The following is a 26,364-nucleotide window of genomic DNA, read 5'->3' as shown; positions in this document are numbered from 1 at the left end:
TTTGTAAATTGTAAATATCTTTTGAATTTCTCGCATTTTATCTATTTAATAACCAATTCTAAACAACCCCAAAAGTTGTCCAACTGTTTTTTTTTGAACAACAAACAAACAACTCTAAAAAAAATCAAAAAAAAAAAAAAGTCGAGAAAACAAACAACTTCATCGAAAGTTAAAGTTATTCATTCATCTATCTATCTGTTCATTTTTAGTTATTATTTATTATTATACTTTATTAAAAAATGAGCGAAAATATTTATCTACGCAGTAATCCACCAAAGGATGTTGAAGTTCTCCCAATCGAGGGACAAAGAAACATTCTTATTACATCTGCACTACCATACGTCAACAATGTACCACATCTTGGTAATATCATTGGTTGTGTCCTAAGTGGTGATGTTTATTCAAGGTTTGTATAATATATATATATAAGAAACAATCACTCGCAATGAGATGTGATCTCTCTCTTCTTTGTTACATTTGTTAACACCCTTTTTTTTGATTCCCCGACTCTTTACATATATATAGATATTGCAGATTAAAAGGACATAATTGTATTTATATTTGTGGTACTGATGAATATGGTACTGCAACTGAAACCAAAGCATTACAAGAGAAATGTACACCAAAAGAGATTTGTGATCGTTATCATGCCATTCACAAGGAAATCTATGAATGGTTCAACATTGGATTCGACAAGTTTGGTAGAACATCTACTCAAAGTCAAACTGAGATTACTCAAGACATCTTTATGAAACTTCATCAAAACGGTCTCACCTTTTCTGATACCGTCGAACAATTATTTTGTGAACAATGTAAAATCTTCCTTGCTGATAGGTAAATAATATTAGATAGAACACAAAAAAAAAAGAAGTAATTAAAAAATGATAGATATGGATTGATTATTAATTCTTTTTTTCTTTTTCTTTTCTATTTTTAGATATGTTGAAGGAATTTGTCCACATTGTCAATATGAAGATGCACGTGGTGATCAATGTGACAAGTGTACCAAGTTGTTAAATCCAACTGATCTCATTCAACCACGTTGCAAGGTTTGCAGTACTACTCCAATCATTAAATCCACCAAACACATCTTTTTGGACTTGCCCAAGGTCCAAGAAAGATTAGATACCTTTGTTCAAGGAAGCAGTGGTAAATGGTCTGAAAACTCACAAAACATTACAAACAGTTGGGTTAAAGGTGAATTAAAACCACGTTGTATTACAAGAGATTTGAAATGGGGGTAGGTCTAAACAATAGAAACAAAAGAATATAGAAAAAGAATCTATATATTTATTTATTTCTTTTTCTTTTTTCTCTAGAACACCAGTACCATTAGAAGAATTTAAAGAAAAAGTATTTTATGTATGGTTTGATGCACCAATTGGCTATTTATCGATTACCAAGGAATACACAAAAGAATGGGAGAAATGGTGGAAGAATCCAGAGAATGTTGAATTGGTTCAATTCATGGGCAAGGACAATGTGCCATTCCACACTGTCATTTTCCCATCTTCATTGATTGGTACTGAAGACCCATACACCATGTTGCATAACCTCAGCACTACCGAATACCTAAACTATGAGACTGGAAAGTTCTCCAAGAGCAGAAACACTGGTGTTTTTGGTGACGGTGCACGTGACACCAAGATCCCAGCCGACATTTGGCGTTTCTATTTGCTTTCGAATCGTCCCGAAGTCTCTGACTCTGTCTTTTCATGGGACGACTTTTCAGCAAAGACTCTTGAACTTTTAAACAACTTTGGCAATCTTGTCAACCGTGTCTTAAAGTTTGTCTCTGTCAACTTTGATGGCAAGATTCCAAAGATTGACCTCAACGACAGTGATAAAAAGTTTGTTCAAGAAGTCAACGACAATGTCAAGCTCTACCACGAAGCTCTTGAAGCCGTCCGTATCAAGGAAGGTCTTCGTCTCGCCATGGCCATCTCTAGATTGGGTAATCAATACCAACAAGAAAACAAACCTTGGGAAGTCATTAAAACTGATAAAGCTAGATGTGGTGCTTCTGTTGCTTTATTAGTTAATACTATTAAATTATTGGCTACTTTATTCGAACCTTATTTACCTTTAATTTCTCAACAAGTAAGGAAAAAAAAGAAAACAAAAGAAAAATAATAATATTAATATTGTTCTATTATTTTATTTAGATTCATGAACAATTAAATTTTGAATCAACAAAATATACAGTTGGATTTGAATTTTTAATTCCAGAAGGACATGAAATTAGCAAGAATATTACACCATTGATTCAAGCCATTCCAGACGTTGATTTAAAGTCATTCCGTACCAAGTTTGCTGGTGCTGTTGCCGATGAATTCCCACTTGACTTGCGTGTAGCCAAGATTGTAGAGGTAGAGGATCATCCAGCTGCCGACAGTCTCTACATTATCAAGTGTGATATTGGTGGAGGTGTTACCAAGCGTGCTGTTGCCGGTCTCACCACTGCTTTTACCAAATCACAACTTGTTGGACAAAAGCTTGCCGTCCTACTCAACCTCAAGCCATCCAAGTTCAAGGGTGTTCAAAGTGAAGCCATGATTGTCGTTGCCGATGACAAGTCACCCATTGGTGTCTCTCTATTGTTGAGTGACGCTGAAATTGGTAGCAAGATTGGTGCCAGGGACTCCAAGATTGTCCCCAAGTCCAACATTGACTACCAAAAGGAATTCATCCACATGGATCTTCGTGTCATTGATGGTGTACCATGTTACAAGGAAAAACCTTTACTCGTAAATGGTAAACCTTTAGATTTACAAAAGAAAGAAATTATTTCTGCTAAACTTAGATAAAATAAATACAAATACATAATTACTTTTATATTATTATTAGTTTGTTTTTTTTTATTATATATATATTACAACAACATGTTTGATTTGTTTTTTTTTAAATGTTTGTTTTTTATTTATGCTTCATAATAAGCATAAGAACCTAAATCTAAAATATGAACATCAGGAAAACATTTTGTACCATCATAACCTCCAATAACAAATAAACGATGATCTACAAAACAACAACAATGATAACCGCGTGGTTGAGGTGGAGCGCCTGTACATTTCAAATTTTCCCATTCCAAACGATCAATGTGGAATAGTTTGAGAGTGTCGATATAGTCGGTTGCATTGTGACCTCCAAATACAAGAATACGCTTTCCAATTGAAATGCAACTTTGTGCAAGGATGGGTGTTGGATTGGTCACTGGCAGTCTACTCCAAGTGTTGGTGGCAGGATCGAATAGATGGAAATCTGAAAAACATTCAGCACCATCGGACCCACCAAATACTCCAATCTTTCCATTCATCAATAAACTAGAATGGTATCCTCTACTTCCCGGCAACGATCCATTTGCCTTTATACAGGTCCACGTCAATGTCTCTGTATCCAAAACATACATTTCATTCAATGCCTTGTTACCATCACCTCCACCAAATATATAAATATTTTTACCAGCAACCAAATTAGCTGTATGTGCTCTTCTTGGTCCTGGTCCACTACCATTTGTTATTGGTTTACTCCATGTTAATGTTTCTAAAAAATAGAAAATAGAAAAAGGATATTAGAAATGAGAAAGAGAAAGAGAAAGAGATATATATATATAGATAGAGTCTGGTCTCTTACTTGTATCTAAAATATATAAATCTTTAAAATAGTTTGGACCATCACCACCACCAAATACAAATAATCTGTAATCTACCAATGTTGCACTATGTGCTCTATGTGGACCTGGTATACACTCTGCTCCATTTGTTGTTGGTTTACTCCAAAACATGGTTTCTTTAAATTAGTGGGGTAGGGAATGAATGATGAACAAATGAATGAGACTGTTAGAGATGATTGTTATTTGTTTGTTTGTTTGTTTTTTACAACATACTAGTATCAAATACAAGTAGATCATTAAACTTATCGTTTGCATCGGAACCTCCAAATACAAATATCTTGTGTCCTACAACAGTAGCAGTATGTGATCTTATACTTGTAAATGCTAATGGATCACCTCCAGTAGTAGCTTTAGACCAATTCATGCTACTCTACTATATATATATTGCCTTGTTCTTTCTTTTTGTTGATTATATCTTGATCTACTTTTAATATATGTCATGTGATGAGGAAGATGAGGTGATTGATGGAGGTCTCCTTGTGCAAAAATAAAAAAAAACTAAACAATTTATTCATCACCCTCCGTTTAGTTTGAATAGTAGACTATCGGGGGTACTAGTCTTTTTAGCTCTGATCAAACGAACCAAAACAATTCAACTAATCTTTCTTTTTAATCTTCGATTTACGATCTTGACTCAAGATCTCATTTAAATATCTATCATTTCAATCATGTCAAGTAGTAGTATAGTAGTAGTTGATATCAATACAATCTATCAACCAATATTTACATTTATAAAGAAATCTTATCTTCAAAGTATGTCATTGTTCAAATGAATGAATGAATGAATGAATGAATGAATGAATGAATGAATGAATGATCACATGATTAAACTAACAATCTATTCCGTCCATTTAGCATGTAGTGATTTATCAAGTATAGGAGAAGGATCATTATCAAGTGATCTAAGAAAGATATTTTATATATTAAACAAGAAACAATTTACACAATTGGGTGATTTGTCTACACGAATGACTGATCAATTGTGGCAAAAGTTGGTATCAAATAATGGATGGAGTCATGTTTGTCTAAGAGAATGTTATGTATACTCTTTGTTATTATCAACTCTTTATCACGTCGGACAAAACAACAATGAAAAGGCAATTGAACAATTAGATACTAGTTTTATAATGGGTGCTCCTAAATCATTAATCATACCAATCATTAAATCAATTTCTACTTCAATTTCAACCAATAATAATGATGATACTTCTATCATTCCAATGGTAATTAATTAATCAATAGTATCCAAACTTTTCAATTCATTTAACTTAATCATTTTATTTTCTATTTTTTTAGATTAAATATGATGAATTAAATATAGAACTTCCAAAGATTAATAATCAAATTATTATACTTGAAAATCCAACCGTTGAATATGTACTTGAAAATCATTTAAAAAAGAATTTACCTTGTGTTATAAAATCAAATGAAACAATGCAATGGCCTTGTATTGAAAAATGGAAAGATTTAAAGTAAATAATAATATATAATTAATTAATTAATTATTTGATTGAATGTTTATTAATTCTTACTCTTTTTTCAATTTTAGTTATTTTATAAATAATTTTGGAAATAGATTAGTACCAATTGAAATTGGACATAATAAATTATATAAATCGATGGATGAAATTGGACAACTTGGAGAATTAAAGACAAAACAACCAGAATGGTCTGAAAAGGTTATAAAGATGAAGGAATTTGTTGAAAAATATTTGGTACCATCCAGTTTGACCAATGAAATACCCAAAACATCGGAAGAGGTTGGATACTTGGCACAACACAATCTGGTTGAACAAATACCAGAACTTTGTGATCACTTTTCAAAATCACAATACCTACCAAAGAGTAGTGACCTTTCTCCACACAGTTGGTTTGGTACCAACAATACAATCACACCGCTTCACTATGACAGTTATGATAACTATCTCACACAAATCGTCGGACACAAATATGTTCGTCTCTATGAACCATCACAAACACCAAATCTCTACATCAAGGAAACCAACAACACCTCTGTTGCCTTGCAAGGTAACATGACAATGCTCGACATTGAGAATGCATCCCCTCAAGACTTTCCATTATTTGCTCAAGCCAAATACACTGAAACCATCCTTTCTCCAGGTGATATGCTCTTTATCCCTTCCAATTGTTGGCATTATGTTCGTTCACTTTCAAATTCTTCATCTCTTAGTTTTTGGTTTTATGTTGATGATCAATAAACAAAAAGAAAGAAAAGAGATAAATATAAATGTATAAATGAAGTATACTTATCCCTTCCCTATATATATATACGTCATCCTACTTTTTAAAAATATCTCTATGCCTCCTTGTTCTCTCTCTCATTCGGTTATGAAAATTCCGCGCACTCTCGCTTTTGATGTTTTGGCTGGTGAAAAAAACATGTTGTCGATGACCTGGTCGAGTTGAAACAATTTTTTTGTTTTTTTTGTCTTAACCTCCTTCTTTTGAGAGAGAGAAAAATCTTTTTTTATTGCCCTGCGTTTGAGCTCTATTATTACACATCCTTTATATCTCTTTTTTCTTTTCACTCTCCACACTCCATACACATATATATAAAATGTCAGAAGACGGTATTAAGCAATTATTACAAGCCGAAAAGATGGCTCAAGAAACCATCTCAAAGGCCAGACAAGGTATGTGAAACAAGACGAAAGTAGATCTAGATACTGGGTTAAGGCGGGTTTTAAACATGTTGATCAAACAAACAAACTACTATCAAAATAGAACTTATAGAATAGAGTAATAACATCATCATGCTAATTAACCTTTATTATTATTATCATCTCTTTAACAAACAAAAACAGAGAGAGTTCAAAAGTTAAAGCAAGCTCAACATGAAGCTGAAAGAGAAATCAAGCAATTCAAGGATTCAAAGGAAAAGGAATTCAAGGATTACGAATCAAAGGTATAATCAAATCAATCAATCAACAAACAAAGAATAAGAAAGAAAGAAAGGAAGGAAGGAACATTACATTCATCATTATCGTCATCATCATATATCATCATTGCATACAAACAACAACTAGAGAAAACATTGACAAACAACAAATACATACATACATACAATTGGACAACTCTATACTTGGATTATATTATATTGGAACAATCTACAAAACTTATGATGATGATGAAAAAGATGATGAACACTCCTTCCTTTCTTATTCTTTGTGTCTCAAACTCTCAAACTAGTTTAGTTTCAATTTACTAATTTCTTTTCTATTTATTTTTTTTTCTTTTAAAAGTTCCTTGGTATGACCAGCGCCAACTCTGCTGATTTAAATTCCAATGTCACCAAGGAAATTGATCTCGTCCGTAGAAAGACTGCCGAAAACAAGGCCTCTGTTGTAGATTTACTCATCCAAAAGACCTGCGAAGTTCACACTGACCTTTAAATTATATATATAAATAAATTACCATTACTAAATAAATAAAAAAAAAACATTATAAATAATTAAAAAACAAAAATATAGAGATATAGAATTCATTATCCCTTTTTTTAATATATATAATTATTTATCTATTTATCTATATATAATTAGTTTTATTTAATTATTATTTATTTATAAACAATTCTATCATGAGCAATATAGTTTTCTTTGGTTGTAAGATCATGAACACCAATGATTTCATATTCACATTCAGCACAGGTAAGATATTTGATCTTGTTCTTTACATCTTTTGAAAAGGCAATATTCTCAAATTGGAACATATCTGGCAAGAACCACATCCACTTTAATTCTTCTGCTGTATCTGATCCTTTTTGATTTAATAATGGAATCTAGAAATAAATATAAATAGACAGACAGACAGATATTGGTTAGAAACGACAACAAATAAGTTCATTCTATTATTCTATAGTACTATACATTTTTTTCGTACAAGAGTAGCGTTATTTTGAATGAGTACAGTGCAATCACATCTTCTGCAATGAATTCTCTTTGTCAATTTCTTTGTTTCTGGATGAGCAATACCTTCAGCAGGTGCTTCTTCATTCTTTACTATGATTGTAAAATTGCTTGCATCTGCAAATGCATTGTCTACATTTGGATCTCTATTAATCTCTTCGATTGGGATACCTTCTGGTTCTCCTTGTTGTTCTTCTTCAACTACAACAGTATTAGTATTATCTTGTTGTTGTTCTTGTTGTTCATTAGTATTGTTATCTTGTTGTTGTTGTTCGTTCTCCATGATGATTGTTATTCTTATTGAATGAAATAAGATTGTGATGTTTTAAAAGTATATATAAGAAACAAGTCGAAAACTTTAATTGGGTTCAGTGAAATCAAATTCTCATCGATATATAATGGTTGAAATTTAAATTTAATTGTAATTTTTTTAATGGAATCTATATAATATATTATAGTTGTATATCTTTACAATTGTTTGTTTGTTGGTTTGGTTGGTCCTTTTTTATTATTCTATTTAATTAATTTTTAATTCATCAGTTGGACTACCAAAATCATCTTTATATTTGTTGAATAAAACAGTCAATGAATCGATATAGGCTTGATGATAGAAATCAACCACTTCATCCGAGGGGTTTGATATTCTTGGTACTTCAAGTGCATCCCCAACCACTGTAACAATTTTGTGTCTATGAGGCAACAGACCAAAGTCATAGGTAAATATACCACGACCATTAAAAAGTGGTGGAGCGATTCCAGATATTTGTAATATTTTTTGTTGTAAACGTCTAAGGAATGATCCTCTTGGATTTGATACTTGATCAAATACATCATTTTCTCCAAATGAATACATTGGTACTAATCCAGCTCTAAAGAGAAAAATAAAATAAATCAAATTAGAAACTATAACCATTATTTTGTTTTGTTGTTTTTTTTAACTTACCCATGACTAAGAGCTAATCTAACAAAACCTTTTCTTCTTTTTAAATATAATTCATTGTTTCCTGGATGAGCATCTAAAGATTCAGCAGCACCACCAACTACAATCATGATTGATTTTCCTGGTCCACTTGATAAAATGTTATCGCATCCTTTGCGACTAACCGATGACATTCCAAAACTCATCAAAACATCTCTAAAAAAGGGGAGTTTAAAGTTTGATTCCAATGTAAGAGGATGAATGGTAAGACCAGGGAATTTCTGATCAACTCCATTTGCATTTGTTGCAAAATTACAAAAGGCTCCTAAACTAATAATTCCATGTGGATGATATCTAAAATATAAAATAAAGAGCAAGTTAACAAACACATCACATCATTGCCTCTTTTCATTCTCTTTCTTTTCATACCCAAATATATAATTCTTTTTTGGATCCAATTTTGAACTTGCAACCAAAGATACGGGAAAGTAATCTCTAAAGAATGACCAGATTCTTAGGTTTCTAACCCATTCCAATCGTTTTCCTCCATGTTCCCATGTCTTGTCATAATATATCATCCATATGAGATAGGGGATAGTAAAGAACCAGAATATAGGTATAACGATCGCATAGAATGCTGCCAACAATGTAAATGGTGTAATCAATGCATAAACAAGTACTGCTGTAATCTCTACTCTTCTTCTAAATGGTACTTTCATAAATGGTACCCATCTTGGCATTTTTTATAGTAATATATTTATATTTCGAATGAATGAATGATGAATGTGATGATTATGATGAGACAATGATTAAACAAGAATAGAAAAACTTTGAACAACACTCAAGTTTGTTGTTGCTACTTCATAAAAAATAATAAATTAAATTAATGAACGAAAAAAATATCAAAGCGATTTTTAATTAAACCCCCATTCGCGTCGATTCACTATTTTTAGTAATAATATATGATCATCAACAAATAATATTTGAAAAAACTATATATATATATTAATCTTTTTTATTTATTTATTTATTTATTTGGAGGGGGGAGCAGCTCTATTCTTTCTACGTTTATGAATGATAAACCAAACTACAGAGATAATGGTACCACATCCAACGACGGCAACTGTAATGGATACAGATGGGATGAGAAGTTTATCAGACATTTCAGAACGTTTCATACATTCTGCATGACTATCTCTATCTCGTCCGATTTGTATGACATAGTCTGGATCGACAACACAACTCGATTCAAAGTATGGTAGGTTCATTTCAACAATGATTGGTTCCGGACCATTCTCAATTGTCATTTCACCGGTCGTAGCTGTATTGTCTTGCGATATTAGATCGGTTGATCTATACACTTGGTTGAATCGAATAGTTTTTAACTCTCCATCTACTAATCCCTTGTTGAGGAATCGAGCATACAGTGTAGTATATCCATTGTAGGTCTTGTACCACAATAACTCCTTTCCTCTAACTGCAATGTATGGTCTGATTGTATCGGTACCTCTTACACCTTGCAATGGTTGACTGTTACTATGGATTAGGTCAGAATCGAGTGTGTTTGTTTTAAAGTGGCTGTAATTGACAATAGAACAATCTCGATTATCGCTATTGGCCGTCGAAGAGTTACTATTTAATAATAGTCTAAGAGTATTGTATTTTGATTGGAATGGCCAATTAAATACTGAAATGGTGTATTGAATGGACGCAGCCGATGCTGTCAATGTAATATTTGGTCCAATCTTGTATTCTACCTGTGGTGGTACTGGAAAAAGTGTAGGTTGTTGTTGTTGTTCATCATAATCGTCATTGGTGACAGAGTTGTTTTGGTTTGGCATTCGTATGGATACATAGATTGATGCATTATTATTCAATGTTATACTGTAATTCCAATAGGGTAGTTGATTGACCAATGTCCAAGCCAAGTGTGGCATGGTTAGATTATATGATTCTACCAATTCATGTGTTGGACTAACCTCTTTGATTCTAGAAACCAACAATTCAAACCATGTCCCATCACGTGCCGATATAGTAACATGTGGACGAAATGATGATCCAGTTGACGTTGCCGTGAAATCTGTCACATCTCTATCATATAATTCACATGTTTCACCTGCCCATCCACCACTACAATAACAATTTCCATATATACAATTACCATTTACACAATTACTTTTATTACATGAATACTCTAAAAAAATAAATTAAAAAGTAAGTAAGCATTCCTTGAATATAATATCTATATTTAATTTCTTACTTTGATCATAAATTAATAATAAATTATTTAAAGATTTAACAGAATCAATAGATAATTCACCAACACTATGAAAATATTTGGAAGGTGATACTAGACATTGAAATGATTCATCTGGAACTATAAATTGAATATTTTTACATGGTTCACCATCGACGGTCATATTAATGAGTGAAGTGTCATTACCTAGATTAGAACTATAGATTTGAATTTGACCACCTTCAGTACCAACCAATGTATGGAATGTAATGTTTGGTTGTTGATAGGAAAACATCAAACCATCACTAGATACTTGTCCAATACTTTCAAATACCAAACTTTTTATACCTGTTCCAGGACCAACATAACAAGACAATACACCTTGATCTATCAATGTTAGATTTTCACATGGTTTATCATTAATCTCTAATTTCATTTGACGTTCATCAACTGATCCAATTACATTTAATTCTAAATATCCTCCTTTTGTTGGTACTTCATTAATTGATGTTATAAATGGTACTAAAAAAGCAAAAAGAAAAAAAAGAATTAGAAAAAAGATGATTTAAATATATTTGTTTTTTTCTTTCTTACATCTTAGCGTTGAAACCATTTTACTAGCAGAATTTACAAAAAATATGATTGATTCACCATCGATATAAAGACCTTGTTCAATTGTACAACTTAATTTCTTTTCTCCATTGGTTGCAAATTCAACCTTTACACAAGGTATATTACCAATTAAAATGGAAAAGTTTTCATATTTAAATTGTCCTACTCCTTCCATTTCTATTTTACCTTTACCTAAATGTTTAACATTATAAATTGGTGGAAATTCTACAAAAATAAGAAAAAAAAAGGTTAGAAGATGGATAGAGTATACTATAGTATTTCTTTTTTTGGTTCTCTTTTTTACCTTGACATTTATTATCAGATAGGAAAAGTAAATTATCAGGACATTTACAATCATAATGACCAATACGATTAATACACAATGCATTTAATGGACATACAGCCAACCTAGTTGTACATTCATCAACATCTATACATTGTGTTGAATTCCATAAATAACCTCTTTCACATCCACATTGAAAGCTACCAAATGTGTTTTGACATATACCATGATCACCACATATATCTTCATTTTCACATTCATTTATATCTAAAAAAAAAGGAAATAATAATAATAATAATATTAATTAATATGATCCTCTCTCTCTCTCTCTCTTTACTTTTTTTAAATTCAATAAGTTGATTTACCTTCACATTCATTTGAAATATTTTGTTTTAATTTAAAACCATTTAAACAAACACAATTATAACTTCCAACATTATTTACACAATATGATGTAGTTTGATTACATAATAAATTATTTTCATTACATTCATTAATATCTAAAATAAATTAAAAAGGAAATAGTTTAGTTTAATAAATAAATGATCTTTTCAAAGTTTTGATATCTCTTGTTTTTAATATACTATACCACTACAACTATTTGAATTTTGTTTATAACCTTGATTACAAACACATTGATAAGATCCCAAAGTATTTACGCAATGTGAATTTAATTGACATGGATTTAAATCACTTTGTTTACATTCATCAACATCTAAAATTAAAATATAAAAGTTAAGGTTATGTTTTATCATTTTAATCTATTCATTCTATTCTTTTTATATTATCTATTATTTACCTTGACTACAATCAATATTAGTCCAACCAGGATCACATTGACAAATTGATAATCTTGAATTACAAAAACCATGAACACAAACGGTTGAACATTTTGAAGAGGTAATATTTAATTTGTCACCAATATCGATTGTTTGTGAATAGACTAGTACTGATGAATGATTACTATTTGGAAGAGTCGGACAGATATAGTTATTGTTGTTGGATTCACAATTGTTGTTGTTGGTGGATTGCATTACTTGAAAATAGGTATCTACACTTTTACAGAAATAAGTTTGGACACAAGAGTTTAGGTCCAATATACCAGCCATTGGATTATTCTTTTCAAAGTCCATTGGTGATACTGATCCTCTACAGAGATCGGTGCTTTTGAGAGAATTGTAACTGGTCTGCTCCAAGGCCATTATACCCATTCTCTTGTTGGCCATGTCTGCTGGACGACTGGGTATGGTCGGACATTCGCTGTAAATGAGATAATTATTATAAACCAAATCTATGTTTATCGGTGGAAAATCGTTAAAATTCGATGGAGTACCATCAGACATGCCCGCTACAAATGGGCAATTAAATGTATTATTTTGTTGTGGTGGACTATTTGATAATAATGCCTTTTTCTCAAACATTAATAATAATGAAACTCTATTATTATTTCCATTTGTATTTGGTAATTGATATTTACACTAAATAATAATATATATAGTAAAAATAAATATGATGTTTACTCTATATAGATTTATGTTTAAATTATTGATTTGATATCTTTACCTCTACAAAAGTTAAAGAGTTTATACCATTATCTCTACCAACACATAATTGCCTATTTATATCGGTCACATAGTTTGATGGACATATCGAAAAAATATAATTTGGAAACAACAATACCAAAAATACTACTAATATGAATTCTAAAACATTATTGATAAATCTAATCATTTGTGTAATTAAATTAGGAAAAGATAAAAAGAAAAAAAATCCTAAATTAGCATCAGTGTTTTTTAACTATTTTGTACAATTATATAGTTAGTAAATATAGAAATATATATAGTTTATAGAAATAGATAAATATATATATACAAAATAAAATATATATAGAAATATGGTTTTTTTGTTTTTGTAACTATACGCGATAAATTATCTTTCGGATGAAGAAGAGGAAGAGGAATAGGGCTGACCGACACAGAACTAAATGAATGTTGTTGTATATATATTCTGATTCTAAATTTGGAAAATAATCTTGTGGACAAAGTATTTAAATAAAATAAGGAATAGTCTGACTTTTATAATAGGATGTGATGGGTGGTTACAATTTCTTCCATTCTAGAGACAAAGATGATGCTTCATTAAATCTTACCAAAGGAGAACAAAAAAAAAAAAAGGTGAGATGCTAGATTGTCTCATTAAAATAATAAAAGATATTATAGAAGAGCATGATGATGGATGGGTGGATGGATGATGTCCATCATATCTAATCAGATGAATGATGATTCATTCGTGTGTGTGCATGATGATCCCGACTACAATAAATTATAAATTGTCATAATTGCAAGGTAATTAATTAACATTTTTGTCAGCAGTAGTTGGTAGCAGCAGCACCGTTATTACGTAATACTTATAAAAACATTGTAACAATTTTTGTTTGTTTGATTGTGGTGGTGGTGGTGTTGATAGAGAGGTGTAGGTCTATTTATTCAACAACAAATTGTACGCACACTTGTATATACTTTATGGTTCATTGTTTGTATAATATTCAACAGCCTTTTCTAATACTATATCTACATTTAAATCTTTTATCTATTTGTGGAAAGGAAAAATGGTAATTAAACAAGAGTGAGAGTGTTAATAAGCTGCGTGCAGATATATGATTGATGGGAGAGGGGGGGTGATTTGATTTGTTTTTTTTTTTCCAAACACTTCACACTTGACATTGTGTGTACATTGTGTATTATGTGTGTGAAGTTAGTTTTGATGATGCAAAAGATAGGACTATTTAATCTTGTTTTGTTGTATCTATTTTGATTATTATTATAATGAAATCATTTACATACATTTAACAAGTAATTTAGAATATCGTTTGTTGAATGTTTCTCCATGATGATTGATTTTTTTGATTGCAAAATCACCAATCCAAAAAATGCCATATAATCTAATGACACTCCAATGATTCGGTCCCAAAGTCTATCTAAACATAGGGTTGGAAAACAACTAGTAAAATAGGTTTTAAACCACCTAAAGAATAAGAGAGGAGAGAGATAGAAAGAGATAGAGAGATTGGGAGAGAGGAACAGATATATATAAAAGTAGAGTTAGTAATCTTGTGTGTGGATTCGTGGTGACGAATAACGAAAGTACAATTGGCGTCATTTCAATTCAATATCGTTCGTTTCATACTTTGCACTAAATTGATCCACGTGAACATTATATTGATGAAAATGATTCCATAATGGTCTCTCATATAATTCAAGTAATCTAGATAATATATTAATTTGATGATAAATTCCAATATCCTAAAAAATTGAAAAGTGTCAGAGAGAGAGAGAGATAGATCCAATTTATACTTCTTCTTCTTCTTCTTTCTTTCTTTCTTTTTCTTACCTTGTGACCATATTGTTTACAAGCTTTGTTTAAAAAATTATTAAAACACCAAAATGCGTCTACTTCATTATCGCATACATAACAAAATACTTCTGCCACCAATTTTAGACTATCTTCATATTGTGGTGTAAATGATCCATTATTACTACTAGATGACGTATATTCATCTACCAATTCTTCCAATTTTATATCATCACTGTTTTCACTTGTATCTCCTGATACTCCTATATTTTGTTCATTTGTTTGATTATTATTTACAGTATTTTGTGGATTATTATTATTATTAATATTATTATGATTTGGGATTAAAGTATTTAATTGACTTGGCATATTTTTAAAGGTAGCATCATACATGACCATTGGATGACTATCAGATGATGATATAGCAATTGATGAGTATATTGGAGATGATGATGGTACTGATCCACTTGATGGTGATGATAATAAAGATGATTGACTATCAACTCCATTATTACTATTATTATTATTATTATTATTGTTGTTGTTATTGTTGTTGTTATTAATAGAACTACCAATACTACTACTATTAGAACTAGTACTTAGAGTACCATTACGTATTGTTGTCATATCAATTGAAGATGTATCATAATATAATCCATTTTGAAAGTTAAAGTATCGTTCCTTTGTATGATAAATGATTGCCAATGCGTTTGCAGCTATATCTTTAGCTTCCAATACAATCAATTCATCTGAATCCATTGTATATTGTTTTGTTATTTCTTTCCTAAATAAAGTTGAATCAAATCAAATTAGACTACATGATGATCATTCATTGATTGATTGATTGAATTGTTTGTTTATACCATTGATTATAAAAAGATTCAGGTAGATTACCTCTTCTAACTAAATTTACAGCGTGTTTTAAATCTTCATATTCTATGGTTCTTTGTTCTTGAATGAAATCCCAAGTCTCTTGATGTGATGTAGTGACACCCAACAGTATCTTCCATAGCTTGTTTCTATACTGACTAGGTATTTCAAATATATTACATATCTTTTTCAACTTGGGCAAGTCTATCACCCTCTGTTCAAAGATTGCTTCGAGTGATGACTTTAACTGTCCACCTTTAAACCCTAATGTATTAAGGTAGGCTGTTCTAAAGTCTTTTTTCATCCCAAACTACTCTTTTAAACTCTCTTCTTAAACTCTCTCTCTAAACTCTCTCTGTTAGCTTTAACAATTTCAAGTACCACCATCATACAACAACAAACACCCATCAAAAAAAAACAAATAACAAAAATAAAATAAAAAAATTTTCATCACCACCCATGGTTCATCCTCTTCTCGCGGTCTTGAGCTATCCCCATCTTCCTCATCATACAAATAAACATTCTACACTTTATTTATTGGGGCGCCAAAATAACTATATTTAAATCAAATAATGATCAAGCGATTAGATTTTTAATATAAAAACAATGCCGGTATTGACATCGAAGTGATGGTATCATTGACCACACTTTCGATCGCGTATTCATCAACAACAACAAAGAAAGATCTTTATAAAAAAAAAAGTAATACAACTTTTCTTTCAATGACCAGGTCACCGATATTTTTTGGTTTGGTGTTGTCATTGTTTTTGGTTTTGTAACCGCGAGATTGGATGACTACGTTCCGAAGTGGATAGGAGGTCGATCAATGGCCTATGTGTGTGGTGATCGACTGTGAGTGGAGTCGACAAAATGTGTGTGGGGGTTGTCTCCCTCTCCCTCTCCTTCTCTCTCGTTCTCTATCCCTCTCCTTTTAGCTGCAACTCCAGCTCATTCGCTTCTAAGGCAAGAGGAAATTGCAATGGTTGGAGGAAATTTTCAGTGTGTTCTCATCAACAAAACGTGATCAACAACCCCTCCTCCTCTCCTATCCTATCAATCCAACCTTCTATTGACCTGGGTTTACACAAAAATATAATTATTTTAAAGAAAGTTGTAACCTTGCTTCCCATTTTGGCTATATGTAATATATTAAATTATATTCAATCCCCGTATCTATTTATAATCGTGGGAATAATTAAAGAATGAATCATCATTGTCTTTCTTGACTTTTAAAGATTATCAAAGAACTTACTACGTACGACGATTTATATACAATCAGATCGGATCTAAAGATTAACCACCAACCAACATGTCAAAAGACAACAACAGCTACAACATCAATAGCAACAATGAAAATGCACCATTATTAAATCCACCTCCACCATCATCGGCACAGGAAGGACAATTAAGTGATAAAACTAGGAGAATTGCAGGTATTGTAATTGTTATCCTTATTGCTGTCCTCCAAACTGCTCTATCTGAGATAGGTCAAACTGCCCTAGTTGGTTTTAATAAACCTTTTTTTGTCTGTATGTAAAAAATTAAATTATTAAATAATCATTTCCTAATCCAATTGATCTATCTTGTCTCTATTTTATTCTTCTACCTAGGTTTATCAGGATCAATGTTTGTATTTTTAGCCATTCCAATTGAATTAATTGTCCTGAAAGCAGAATTACACAAAAAAGCCAAAGAAAATGAAGAAGCTAGTTACAATCGTAGTATCAATGACCAAAATGAAACCAAAGATTTATCCATGATCGAAGCTCTACGTGAAGAGTTTTCAAAGTCTGGATACACCTTTACCAAGTTTTTTATTACTAGTTTGTCATTTACTTTTCTTTTAATTATTGTTAATTGGATGTTTATGATTGGTTTAACTATGACTGTTGTTAGTACTGCTACTGCTATTTATCGTACGTATAAAAATACAATAATATATTTAAAATTATTTATTTATTTATTTATTAATTAATTATTAATTTCTTATTTATTTCAAATTTGAAAGAATCGGCAACTGTATTTGTATTTATTTTATCGATATTTATTTTAAAGGATAAACCAACAGTTTTAAAAGTAGCATATGTTTTATTGTTTGTTGCTGGAGTTGTTGGTATTACTGTGGCCGATCAATTGACCGGTAGTGATAGTTCACAATACCCAAATGCAGTCAAAGGTGATATCATCATGGTGGCATCTGCTGTCTTGTGGGCCACCTATGAAGTATTTGTAAACAAGATGTTTTCAAAGGCAACTAGAACCGTGTTAAACTTTTTCGTTGGTATGAATACTTTTAATATGCTCGTTGTCGGTATTCCAATATTGGCCATTCTCAATGCAATCAAATTTGAAACCTTTGAATTCCCAGACAAAGAAACTTTTGGTGCGCTTGCTTTAATGGGTAGTCTTTCATTTGCTCTTATTTATGTTATGAATATTGGTGTATGTAAATTTAAAAATACAAATATACCACCCTACCCATTTAAATATTAATATTAATTTCCTTTTCTCTTTTTATTTTTCTATTTATAGTTATCAATTACAAGTCCATTATTTGTAAGATCAGGTGAATTAATGTCAATTCCAGGTACATTGTTATGGGACATTGTATTTAAACATGTTAAATTCCCATTGGTTGCCATTCCAGGTTTCTCTGCTATTATTTTCGGTTTCATATTATCATTGTATGCCGAGAATAAAGCTATGAAGGATCATGAAGAAGCAACCAAAAAAGAACAAGAACAGCAACAAAACGAAGTAATTCAAGATGGTAAAAGTTATAAATCCTATGACAATTATATTTAAATCAAATATAATGTATTCATAGTAGCGAGAGAGAAAAATAACTTATTGTGGAGCTATTCTTGAAACACCAAATGTTGCATCTATGTTCTAAAGGTTCTTTTTTTTTCTCCCCTCTATCCACAATCCCCAAATAACCAACCCCTAATAAAATTAGTATCCTCTTTTGTGATCTTTTTTCATTCACTCCCCTAATTTATTATCCATTGTCATTCCTATTACTATTTATTTGATTTTGATTTTAAATTTAATTTTGATGATTAAAAATATAATATAAAGTTAGAGGAATTGATTTTGAAGTTGATAGAATATTGGTTAAATATTCATTTGAACAAAGTGAGTTGTCATCAATAGTTGCATTGATGTGTCCACCTGAAGCAATATTGATTGATATTGATCTAAATTGTTTACAAGTTGGATGTAAAAAGGTAATATAAATTGATTGAGCTGGTTCACATTGAATTTCAAATACTGGTATATTAGCAGCAGCAGTATTAGTTGTATCTTGACCATTACTACCATTAACTTGAACAGGAGATGAAGGATCATTTTGTAATTGTGGTTGAATGGTAAAACAACTCTTGAATAATAGATTAAATACAATTTGTTGTCTTAGAATCTGAAAGATTGGGAATATTTGGTTGGGATAACCAATTGGAATACGAGAGATTTCATAACCAACGTGGAACTGTTCGTTGGTGTAGAAATAGCGTTGGGCAACCCCCAACACTTGATTGTCAAATTGTTGTTGAAGGATTGATTTATCACGATCCTTTGATCCAATGATTTGATTTTCAATGTACAATAGATGATTTTTAGCAAGATTTGAGTTTCCAACAACCTGTCCTGTATAATCTACAATATCCTTTTCACGTTCCAATATTGATAAAATTTTACATAATCCATCATATGTAATATGAATACAGGGTTCTAATTTTAAAACTAATCTAATTGGTGATAATATAAATGTTGGTGATGTAGAAGTAGTAGTTGTAGAAGTAGAAGTAGTTGGAGGATTTAATTCAGCCATGATTGAATCACCACCAGATTCAATTGTTGTTGTTGTTGTTGTTGGTAATATATTATTATTATTATTATTATTATTATTATTATTTGATTCTTGTTGTTGATCTTGTAATAATTGTTGAGCATTTAAAAAATAAGTACCATCAATTGAATTTTCACCACTAAATAATGATATCAATGGTAGTTTAACAGGATTCATTCCTTCCTCCAATTCCAAACAGGCAACAAACCCAATTTCATCCATCATTTTTTGTTGTATAGTTTGATAATAAATAAATTTTATACCACAATAATCATTTGTAATCTTTCCATAACTATTAAATATATCTTCTCTATCTCTAAAATAAATAATAAATAAATAAAAAGTAAAGTATTTTTTCTTTCTCTATTTCATACTTGATTAAATTATTAATTGATTGAAAATCATCTTGAAGTATTGAAACTGATTTTTGAAGATCAAAGTTCTTATACTTTCTAAATAGTAAATCTTGGTTACAAATTCTTCTAACCTTTAATTCAAAATCCTTTTCCTTTGTTTTAAGTGATTTTGTCAAATCATCGGTTACATCTTGTGATGCAGTTGTACTTTCTTCACTACTCATTGATATATGCATTAATTTAACCTCATTAATTGTTCCATCACCATTTATAAATATCTAAAGGGGAGGAGGAAGGAGAATGTTTAAACATTAGTTTTTCTTTTCCTTTTTGTTTTTTTGTCTTTTTTTTCTACATACATCAAGTAAAAAAGTAGCAGAAGATATACTACAACTATGTACAGTTTCAGGTTTCATTTCACTTGGATCAACTTTATGAAGTGAACTTAGATCTTCCAAATCTGAATAGGTACCATATTTTAAATCGAGATCAGTGATAAAATCGTGTAGTTTACTAGCCAACAAACTCAATTTCTTCTTTGCATGTGATACATGGTTTGCAGTGGTATTACTAACTTGTTGTTGATAACTTGACAATACATCAAGATACATCTTTCCAAATAATGTACTATCTGATATTGATTTTGTAATTTGTTTTACCTTGTTTGATGTTATTACTACAAACTATAAATAGAAACCAAAAAAGTTAACAACAACAAACAAATAGTCATATTATATATATATATATATATCTATTCTATCTATATCTTTTACCTTTTGATTATTAATAACTTTTAAATAAAGAGGATCAGTTTGCCATTGAGCGTATTGATGAAACGTTAATTTCATTGCCTCTAATGTTCTTTGTAGATTATTAACCTTTTCATCTAGATTACATGTTGAATAGGAGTGAACTAAAAGAGAGAAAATAGTTAACACAAATAAATAAACGACACACTTATATAGATATCTGAAACATACAAAGATTAGGTTTAAACATAGTATCTATATCGGGGGCATTTCCCATTACACCAATCTCATTAAATAATGATGAATATTGTGCTGATAGTTGTTCTAGGCATTGTTGTATTGTATCTTTACTTGACATCTATGTCTATCTATCTATTATAGATATTTATATAATCAAATTAATTTAAAATGTAATAATGATTTTGCGGTCATGTCTCTCAGAGTTTGTGATGAACATCACTGTAATCTACTTTTTTTTTTTTTATTTTACAAAAGATAGATGTATATATATAGGTATATATATATATGTATATATGGTCTTAATAATTAGTTCTTTATCATGCCTCTAAGAGATATCAAATCAATGTCAACAGTTGGAGGAAATCCAATAGGGTACACCATCAAAGACTTGTACACTTGGCAATTGGAGGAATGGAGATCTATAACTTGTTGCATACTCTATTCTTGGTATTCCGAGGTTTATAATATGCAGTACGTTTAACATTGATAGAGGTCTAGTTCCAAAAGATACTACACGTGTTGGATTGAAATCTGCACCTTGGAATGACAAAAATTGCTATTGGGAAGATAATATCGAAGTGTATTTGGTACGCATGAAACATCCATCATCCTTTATTTGTCCCATCGTCGTCAGATGCATCTGCCTGTTTTCAGTGCATATGTTCATCGTAACCCAACTAGCAATTTGTTGATGGATGGTTGGTACACTGCTCCATTGTTGTATTGCAGTTTGATCATATCATCTCAAAGCCGCCAACTTTATGGAACCCCTTCTACAGATAAATGATCATCTTCTTTTAGATTATTAACAATAGGAAGATAATACTTTCAAAAACAAAATATTATTATAAGCTTAAACAAACAAACAAACAAAATGGGTAACATAACATATTTAAAAAAACATATATACATTTAAAAGTTGTTCGATTTTCTTGGTCCAGGATCCGTGAAAGATTGGCAATTCAGTCATAGTTGTACTAACGCTAGTAGCAGTTGTGTATTTTATTATTATTATTGATTGTCATTACCATTTTTTATATAATCATATCTCTTCTTCTTCTTTTTATTTAAATTCTATTATATAATTAGATTATAGATTTAATTAAATATTAAAATATTATACAGTAATAACCGGTTGGTGGAATACTATGATCGAGTTTCAATCTAACCTCTTTTCGTGTGCGTGTACGTAACGGCAAAAAATCTTCTGTAAATCTATTTTTTTCGCGATGACAACTTTCAATCAGCTAACTCTCATTGCCCCCATTTTAAAAGAAGATTCTACACATCACGCAAACACATCATATCTTTGTTTTATTATTCTCTCTTATTATTATTGTTGTTGTACCATATCACATATTATCACATATCATATTTATGTATATATAATTTAGAGAGTTATAGAATAGAGTAGTTAGAAGAATCATCATCATTCAATCATGTTATTGACAATAACATTACAAATTGATAATATCAATAGTGGTGGTGGTGGTAATACCAGTCCTACTTTGCAGGGTGGTACACTAACACCACAATTGGCAATGTCATTATCAGCACCAGCAACTGCTTCAAACAACAAAAGAGCATCACTCAATGTATCACAATTACAATTACAACAAGGATCAAAAACCTATAGTCTAGATGAAAAGTCTAGTTACAAGACTGTATTTTTAGCAATATGTGCATTGTTTGGTATTGCAGACACCAACTCTGACAGTTATATCTTGCAAGTAGAATCGAGTAAAAAGTATCTCAATTGGCCACCCATTCAAGACGAATCGAAAACCAAACACATTGTCAAATACCTCATAGAGTCGGGTGAATCCTCCATCCTATTGAAATATAATCCAACCTATCGTGCAATGCGTTGGGTTAAAGCTTTAAATGAAGAAGATAATCAAAAAGATATCATATTTCATTTAAAATATAAATTACAAGTAAGCAAGCACAAATAGAAAAGATAGAGATAGAGATAGAGATATGTATATGATATTAATTTGATACTTTTAATTTGTTTTTTTAAAGGAATCAGAATTTGCAGAATCATTTATTGAACAAGGAGGAGTTGATGGTATATTGACAAGTGTAACATCGGCCAAAGGTAATGCACAGACATATGCATTGGGAGCGTTGAGAGCATGTTTGGAGTATGTCAGTGGTATGGATATCATTACAAAGACACCGGCATTGATCAAACAATTGTTTGCATTGGTTGATTCGTCGGTGGTTGGAGTATGTCGTAGTTCGTTGGAACTGTTGTTTGTCATGTGTAATATAAGAAGAGAGGAAGGGTTCAATTCAATCCATCTCGCTGCCAAGGCTTTGGCACAGGCCCAAGAAAAGAGACCGTATGCCAATATCGTCAGATTGTTGGATAGCGGTGACCTCGAGACCAAAATCAATTCATTTACTCTGCTCAATGTCATGTTGGATTGTTGTCCATCCGAAGAGAAAACACAAAAATTGGTAAAGAAATGGGGTGACTTGGGATTACACGACAAACTACGATCGTTGGTTGAAATTCAACAAAAGGAATTCCAAATTCAATTGGAACTCTATGAAGATCTAACTGGCATCAAACTTCGAACTAAAGCTTCGAGACTCGAAGAAATATGTAAACGTCTTAAAACTAAACTCAATGAATACGATAGTCAACAACCTTTGGTCAATATCCTAAAAGAAGAATTAAGATTAAATCAACAATTAATTAAAGAAGCTTCAAATGATAGAATATTTTTAAATTGTAAAATAGAAACAAAAAAAAAATAGAAACAAAAGATAAATAATAATAATTTACTTACTCTTTCTTCTTTTCTTTTTATTTTTCTTTTTTTTAGCACATCCAGTACAAAGATTTTTAGGACCATTAAATCCAAGTTATCCAGTTGATTTATCATTCCTTAGAACAACAGTGATTGAAAAGGAGAAGATATTGGATTTGGAGAGGAAATTATTGTCGATTAATGAAACGTTGAAACAAGAGCTACGACAATCGGAAGAATACAAGAATCAACTACTAACCTATAAAAAGACGTATGATTCGACCATCTCGGATTTGACGGTTGAAAATCAACGTCTTGCACAACAAGAAATTAAATATAAATTTGAAATGGATCAATTAAAGAGTGAATTGACTAGTCGTGGACCTGCTACAGTATTGGGTGGTGGAGCAGCGATTGCAGCAGTTGGATCACTTGAAGAAGCATTATTGGAGATTCAAAGATTAAAATTGGTTTTGGAGGAAAAGAATCCACCTGATCAAGCTCAGATTGGTGATGCTGATGGTGCATCTAATCTAAGTGTTCCTGAAAAGGTTTCATTGTCACCTGATACATCGGCTACTGATGCTGGTGATGGTGATAGTGCTGCTGGTGGGCCACCCCCTCCACCTCCACCTCCACCTCCACCAGGTGGTGCACCACCCCCTCCCCCAGGTGGCGGTCCTCCTCCACCACCACCACCTCCACCTCCAGGAGGCAAGAAACTTGCCGGACCATCTGCCATCCAACCGACCAAACCAGCCGTCAACCCAGGTGCCAAGATGAAACCACTCTATTGGAAGCGTATCATTCTACCACCCTCTGGAAGATCGGAATCGATTTGGGATCAAATTCTCGAACCAACATTCAACGCCAAAGATTTTGAAGAAATGTTTTGTCAAAAAAAGAAACAAGAAGCTTTAAACAAGGCGTCAATGGGAGAGAATAATAATGGCAGTGACAATGGAGCCGATAAACCATTAGAAAAGATTAAATTGGTATCAGTGATTGACCTTAAAAAGTCAAATGCTATTGCATTTATGCTTGCCAAGTTGCCAGCGGTCGAAGAGTTGAAAAGAGCGGTTGACAAACTAGACAGTAACAAATTGCACAAGGAAGTGATCAAAACACTCTTGCAAAATGTTCCAACCGACGAAGACTACCAAACCATCAAGGCGAGTGAGGTGCCAGTCGCTCGATTGGACCGTCCCGAACGTTGGATACTCGAAATGCACTCTGTCCAATTCCTCAAGGAACGTCTCCGTTGTTGGTTGTTTACCATTGAATTCAACGAGACTATTACCAACCTCTCGAATAGTTTCCAACTCTTGTCCAAGGCATGCACAGATGCCAAGGCAAACGAAAGTCTCAGAAAGATACTAGGTATTGTTTTGGTACTTGGTAACCACATGAATGGCGGGTCTAGTCGTGGTCAAGCCGATGGTTTCAACCTCGAGATTCTCGACACTCTCTCCACCACCAAAGATGTCGATGGCAAGCAAACGCTACTCGAGTATATCGCCAGAATGGCCGTTGACAAGTACCCCAAGACACTTACACTAGTCGATGAACTCGAGTCACTCGGACAAGTCCAACTATCACTACAAGACATCCAAACCGATGTTGGTGATCTAGATGGTCAATTCAATATTTGTAATAACCTCTCGACCAAGATTGGTGAGGGTCTCGGTGACTTTAGTTCAATCGTTCCACCCTTTTTGAAAAAGGCAGAGGCAGACATTAAAAAACTTAAAGACACTCAAAAAGACACCATCGAAAAGTTCCACACGCTCATTGAATTTTTCGGCTACCCCAAGACGGCCACATCATCCATCACATGCCAACAATTTTTCGGATCAATCTATGCCTTTTCAGCGGCATTCTCCAAGATGGCTCAAAAAATCGACCGTGACATTAAAAATAACAACAAGTCTACCAATACTGGAACAGGCGAGGGTAAAAAGATTGGTGGTGGTTCAGATCCACTCGCAGCTTTGGCCAATGCAATTAAATTGGGTCAAACTGGTTTAAGAAAGAAAATGGCTGAAAAGGAAAATAACAGTAGTAATAATAGTAGTAATTCAGGTAGTTCAATAATGAAAGAAAAAGATAATAATAATAATAATAATCCAACTCCAATAACTCAATCAAATTCTTTATCTTTACCAGTTTTAAAATAATTAAAATTAAATTAAATTAAATAAATAGTAATAGAAATAGAAATATAAATATAAATATAATATATACAAAGTAAATATATATTTAGTAATAAATATAACTACATTACAATATGTTCCCGAAAAAAGAAGTTTTTTTTTTTTGAATTTCCCACCTCATAAACAAACCTTTTTTCAAAGATACATTGAACAAACAGCCACACGAGGTAAATTAAAAAGACGAATCACACACATTGTATTTACTAGTTCATTTTAATATCTTTTTTTTTTTATACAATTCACACACACAAAACAGAACAGAGAGAAAGAGATATAGAGCACTACACTTTTCTTACATGTAATAAGAAGTGTAAATACATATAC

At 31.6% G+C, this 26,364-nt stretch overlaps 13 protein-coding genes across 13 annotated transcripts; 6 read left to right on the top strand and 7 right to left on the bottom strand.

The window, feature by feature from the left end:
* Positions 1-239: 239 nt before the first annotated feature.
* On the top strand, positions 240-2,807 carry metS (methionyl-tRNA synthetase; the record flags this gene model as incomplete). The annotated part of the gene is made up of 5 exons (XM_004350832.1): positions 240-406; positions 526-834; positions 938-1,240; positions 1,320-2,100; positions 2,166-2,807. 5 exons carry the CDS (start codon positions 240-242, stop codon positions 2,805-2,807), a joined length of 2,202 nt encoding a protein of 733 aa, XP_004350883.1.
* Positions 2,808-2,920: 113 nt separating this feature from the next.
* Positions 2,921-4,037, bottom strand: DFA_11943 (uncharacterized protein; the record flags this gene model as incomplete). Its single annotated transcript, XM_004350831.1, has 3 exons — positions 2,921-3,543; positions 3,634-3,789; positions 3,887-4,037. The coding sequence occupies 3 exons, from the start codon at positions 4,035-4,037 to the stop codon at positions 2,921-2,923; spliced, it is 930 nt and encodes a 309-aa protein (XP_004350882.1).
* Positions 4,038-4,341: 304 nt separating this feature from the next.
* Positions 4,342-5,892, top strand: jcdF (transcription factor jumonji; the record flags this gene model as incomplete). Its single annotated transcript, XM_004350830.1, has 4 exons — positions 4,342-4,426; positions 4,553-4,896; positions 4,970-5,145; positions 5,223-5,892. The coding sequence occupies 4 exons, from the start codon at positions 4,342-4,344 to the stop codon at positions 5,890-5,892; spliced, it is 1,275 nt and encodes a 424-aa protein (XP_004350881.1).
* Positions 5,893-6,251: 359 nt separating this feature from the next.
* DFA_11941 (vacuolar ATP synthase subunit G) lies at positions 6,252-7,086 on the top strand (the record flags this gene model as incomplete). The annotated part of the gene is made up of 3 exons (XM_004350829.1): positions 6,252-6,327; positions 6,499-6,599; positions 6,937-7,086. The coding sequence occupies 3 exons, from the start codon at positions 6,252-6,254 to the stop codon at positions 7,084-7,086; spliced, it is 327 nt and encodes a 108-aa protein (XP_004350880.1).
* Positions 7,087-7,250: 164 nt separating this feature from the next.
* On the bottom strand, positions 7,251-7,882 carry rabif (Mss4-like family protein; the record flags this gene model as incomplete). The annotated part of the gene is made up of 2 exons (XM_004350828.1): positions 7,251-7,472; positions 7,574-7,882. 2 exons carry the CDS (start codon positions 7,880-7,882, stop codon positions 7,251-7,253), a joined length of 531 nt encoding a protein of 176 aa, XP_004350879.1.
* Positions 7,883-8,116: 234 nt separating this feature from the next.
* Positions 8,117-9,258, bottom strand: DFA_11939 (diacylglycerol O-acyltransferase 2; the record flags this gene model as incomplete). The annotated part of the gene is made up of 3 exons (XM_004350827.1): positions 8,117-8,468; positions 8,543-8,872; positions 8,948-9,258. The coding sequence occupies 3 exons, from the start codon at positions 9,256-9,258 to the stop codon at positions 8,117-8,119; spliced, it is 993 nt and encodes a 330-aa protein (XP_004350878.1).
* A 291-nt stretch (positions 9,259-9,549) lies between these two features.
* On the bottom strand, positions 9,550-13,380 carry DFA_11938 (uncharacterized protein; the record flags this gene model as incomplete). Its single annotated transcript, XM_004350826.1, has 8 exons — positions 9,550-10,712; positions 10,779-11,276; positions 11,349-11,591; positions 11,671-11,916; positions 12,015-12,149; positions 12,239-12,364; positions 12,449-13,127; positions 13,213-13,380. The coding sequence occupies 8 exons, from the start codon at positions 13,378-13,380 to the stop codon at positions 9,550-9,552; spliced, it is 3,258 nt and encodes a 1,085-aa protein (XP_004350877.1).
* Positions 13,381-13,578: 198 nt separating this feature from the next.
* Positions 13,579-16,174, bottom strand: DFA_11937 (uncharacterized protein; the record flags this gene model as incomplete). Its single annotated transcript, XM_004350825.1, has 5 exons — positions 13,579-13,629; positions 14,493-14,673; positions 14,836-14,951; positions 15,040-15,784; positions 15,864-16,174. The coding sequence occupies 5 exons, from the start codon at positions 16,172-16,174 to the stop codon at positions 13,579-13,581; spliced, it is 1,404 nt and encodes a 467-aa protein (XP_004350876.1).
* Positions 16,175-16,462: 288 nt separating this feature from the next.
* On the bottom strand, positions 16,463-16,632 carry DFA_11936 (uncharacterized protein; the record flags this gene model as incomplete). Its single annotated transcript, XM_004350824.1, has 2 exons — positions 16,463-16,556; positions 16,580-16,632. 2 exons carry the CDS (start codon positions 16,630-16,632, stop codon positions 16,463-16,465), a joined length of 147 nt encoding a protein of 48 aa, XP_004350875.1.
* Positions 16,633-17,179: 547 nt separating this feature from the next.
* DFA_11935 (uncharacterized protein) lies at positions 17,180-18,675 on the top strand (the record flags this gene model as incomplete). Its single annotated transcript, XM_004350823.1, has 5 exons — positions 17,180-17,399; positions 17,481-17,658; positions 17,695-17,761; positions 17,926-18,312; positions 18,403-18,675. 5 exons carry the CDS (start codon positions 17,180-17,182, stop codon positions 18,673-18,675), a joined length of 1,125 nt encoding a protein of 374 aa, XP_004350874.1.
* A 244-nt stretch (positions 18,676-18,919) lies between these two features.
* Positions 18,920-21,183, bottom strand: med1 (putative mediator complex subunit 1; the record flags this gene model as incomplete). Its single annotated transcript, XM_004350822.1, has 5 exons — positions 18,920-20,036; positions 20,095-20,354; positions 20,436-20,759; positions 20,850-20,989; positions 21,057-21,183. The coding sequence occupies 5 exons, from the start codon at positions 21,181-21,183 to the stop codon at positions 18,920-18,922; spliced, it is 1,968 nt and encodes a 655-aa protein (XP_004350873.1).
* Positions 21,184-21,384: 201 nt separating this feature from the next.
* Positions 21,385-22,178, top strand: DFA_11933 (uncharacterized protein; the record flags this gene model as incomplete). Its single annotated transcript, XM_004350821.1, has 3 exons — positions 21,385-21,522; positions 21,985-22,062; positions 22,155-22,178. The coding sequence occupies 3 exons, from the start codon at positions 21,385-21,387 to the stop codon at positions 22,176-22,178; spliced, it is 240 nt and encodes a 79-aa protein (XP_004350872.1).
* A 326-nt stretch (positions 22,179-22,504) lies between these two features.
* Positions 22,505-26,004, top strand: forG (actin binding protein; the record flags this gene model as incomplete). The annotated part of the gene is made up of 3 exons (XM_004350820.1): positions 22,505-23,002; positions 23,091-23,808; positions 23,903-26,004. 3 exons carry the CDS (start codon positions 22,505-22,507, stop codon positions 26,002-26,004), a joined length of 3,318 nt encoding a protein of 1,105 aa, XP_004350871.1.
* Positions 26,005-26,364: the final 360 nt, after the last annotated feature.

The sequence above is a fragment of the Cavenderia fasciculata genome (genome assembly GCF_000203815.1).
Source record: "Cavenderia fasciculata unplaced genomic scaffold Scf_EUAJFUG02HR96I-5, whole genome shotgun sequence".
NCBI lineage: Eukaryota > Evosea > Eumycetozoa > Acytosteliales > Cavenderiaceae > Cavenderia > Cavenderia fasciculata.
The sequence above is the reverse complement of the archived record's forward strand: the minus strand, read 5'-3'. Positions and strand labels throughout refer to the sequence as shown.